Source organism: Octopus bimaculoides, chromosome 18 (genome assembly GCF_001194135.2).
Source record: "Octopus bimaculoides isolate UCB-OBI-ISO-001 chromosome 18, ASM119413v2, whole genome shotgun sequence".
NCBI lineage: Eukaryota > Metazoa > Mollusca > Cephalopoda > Octopoda > Octopodidae > Octopus > Octopus bimaculoides.
This window is the reverse complement of record NC_068998.1, coordinates 49236233-49239039: the sequence shown is the minus strand read 5'-3', so window position 1 is coordinate 49239039 and position 2807 is coordinate 49236233. Positions and strand designations below refer to the sequence as shown.

General features: G+C 29.9%; 1 protein-coding gene across 2 annotated transcripts in view; it reads right to left on the bottom strand.

Annotated features, from left to right (window-relative positions):
• Positions 1 to 649: 649 nt before the first annotated feature.
• The window catches only part of LOC128249756 (uncharacterized), a 6973-nt gene continuing 4815 nt past the window's right edge, over positions 650 to 2807 (bottom strand). For both annotated transcript variants that reach the window (XM_052974241.1, XM_052974240.1), the window contains exons 3-5: positions 2541 to 2628; positions 2085 to 2126; positions 650 to 916 (exon numbers count right to left, since the gene is read on the bottom strand). In XM_052974241.1, the coding sequence (XP_052830201.1) occupies positions 857 to 916; positions 2085 to 2126; positions 2541 to 2628 (190 nt within the window). In that variant the 3' untranslated portion in view covers positions 650 to 856. The remainder of the gene's footprint in view (positions 917 to 2084; positions 2127 to 2540; positions 2629 to 2807) is intronic.

The following is a 2807-nucleotide window of genomic DNA, read 5'->3' as shown; positions in this document are numbered from 1 at the left end:
TATATATATATATATATGTATATATATATATATATATGTATATATATATATGTATGTATGTATGTATATTCTATTAATGCACACAATCATTTTATATAAATTTTACCCATAGTATTTAAATGACCCGAAAATTACAGTTACAAATCTAAATATAGATTAATCGTACTATAACAGATATTCCTACAGTTATGCTCTTTATCACCACATGAAATACAGGATCGCAAATGGAAGACATCATTGCTTTCATCCCAGTTGTGCTTTGCCGCAGATTTTAAATACTTCTTTGAAAGTGAAATGCATCATATCTTTATATAAGCAGAATTATTATTAAATTAACATTGAATCACCAAATATATACGTGCACGCAAATGTATGTATTGTCCTAGAAGGTTTTATTTCAAAAATATAGGTCATAGTATCTCCTGTGGGTGTACTTAATGTACTATTTCTGTTTGATCAAACTTCACGATCCATAATGCTAAATCTGAATTAATGTGCAATTTGAGGCTTATAATGAGGCGTAAAACAATTTCTCCCTTTTTTACCATTATTGATTCTGCTTGTATGGTACCATTTTCATCCAGGGTGAATAATTCGAATGTTACATTTAAAGCGATTTGAAGATTAAAAACTGACGTTGTAAAAGTCGTTGAAATATTAAAAAGATAATTTAATCTATAATTAAAGAGTACAGTGTAGGACATTATTAGATATCCTTAACGTCACGTACGAAATTGTACACATATGTAGACAAGTCGATCTCTTGTAATATTTGAATCCTGTTTTTATGGCTTATCTCATTGAATAATTTTTTCAAATTAATAGACATACGTACTTCTAGTGCCATAACAAATACTTATGTATATGTAAGTAAGAGAGTTACAATAGCAGCTCCAAACACTGACTGGCTGCTAACCTGTAAAGGGAAGAAAAGTTTTGAAATTCAAAATTTAATAAAAACAATAATGTATTGTAAATTAGAAGGGCCTTTTTACTAATGAGAAGTTTCATTGTGCTACGCTTACCACTTCTATGAATTTTCGATTGGCCTATGTTTTTATCGATGATATGGACACAAAATATATTAGTCAGGGCCACATCTAATTTTATGTTATTTATGAGGATATAAGTTAGATTGTTTTATCGATCCGCAGTGTATGTTGTATTTTTTAAAAACATATACGGTATGCTTGGAGATATTTCTAATTAACTTACGAAGTGGTTTGTTTGGATAGATACACTTTCTTGTACATATCCGACACACTATCTTTAACTCGTAATTTTATTGATTTTATGCCCTAACTTTGGCGTAGGTTTGGTTGTATTGTTGTTAGATTCCATTTACGCTCGCAGATGCTGGTAATGGTTGATCTAGAATAACTACAGGAATTACCAATCCAGCAGTCTTAAGATCATTGTTCATATGAAGGAAACTACACAATCCCATTATTAAGAAACATTCTTTCAAATATATACGCGAAATAATCAACATTGTCATTGAAAATTTTTCGATGACAATTTTATTCGCAACGAACATGTAGCGCCATAAATATTATATCATATGTATTATAAAGATTATACATATGTACATTACTAAAATACATTCAAAATATTGGTGCGGCGGTAAATCTAGGGTATACCTATTATAAAACAATCAACTCATTTTCATAATTCTAATTCTTATGCTTACTGTGAAATTCTATGTTAGAGTAGCTACAACGGTCTCTTAATGTAATTCTCCAAAATATCCCTTACATTGAAACCATCTTTTAACTTTCTCAAACAAGGAATATTTAATAATTACTGAAGCATGTATTTTACTGCGAACACTTCTATCTGAGATAGAAAGTTACAATATGACATTTTGCGTTCCGGAAGCATTCCATTATATTCTTGTTTGCGTTACCGTTCTTGTAGTCACATTGAAATGGTTTACCATACTCTGTTACTAATAACAAATAGGGAGTGGCGTTTACAACAGATATTTTGCGATAGAATTTTAGTGAATTAAAAAGACATATACATCAAATCGACATGGTTGTCATATATTGAAGACTGAGCGGCAGTAGAAAAATTTTGCTTACCCTAACTGTGTTGCCCAATGCCATCACCGGCGGTGGTTCACTCTGAAAAATATGTTGAATTTTGAAACCTTAGTTTTAAAACCAATAATAGATTTCTAGCATATTCCTATGTCAAAAATTATCCTCTACTGAATATAGAAGTCATAATACTACAATCGATTACAAATCGATTGTCAAATAGATTGTCAAATGTTATAAAAATTACTTCAACCGTGGCCGTTCATTACGTTTATTTCATCGCGGTACACCCTATGTCCAAGTATTTAGTATTGAATTGAAAAAAAATCATTGCTAAATGATATTCGTTCTTTCTTCGTTCGATTGTTCCTTCAAGGGTGATGCAATGGAAATAAATGATTGTTTAGATCTTTTAAATAAATCTATACTTTTTAAATCGTTAATTTTCAGTCGATAATTTTAAATGGAAATATAGCAAACACAATGCAAGATACTTACCACGCACTTCCAATAATGGATGTCTTTAAAATGCTCTAAACACACATAGGTAAATCTCATCATGCACTTTACAAATCCTTCAAAGTTACTGGAAAGTAAAATTATGAATGAACATTATACTTTCGGATATTTTTGTATTGTTTATATATTTGTAAAATCCCAATCCTTGCGTCAGACTCCATTTCCATGGAATTCAATATGTATTGTCTCCCTGGTAATTCAGTCGGTTTTATATATGTATATATATATATATATATATATATATAT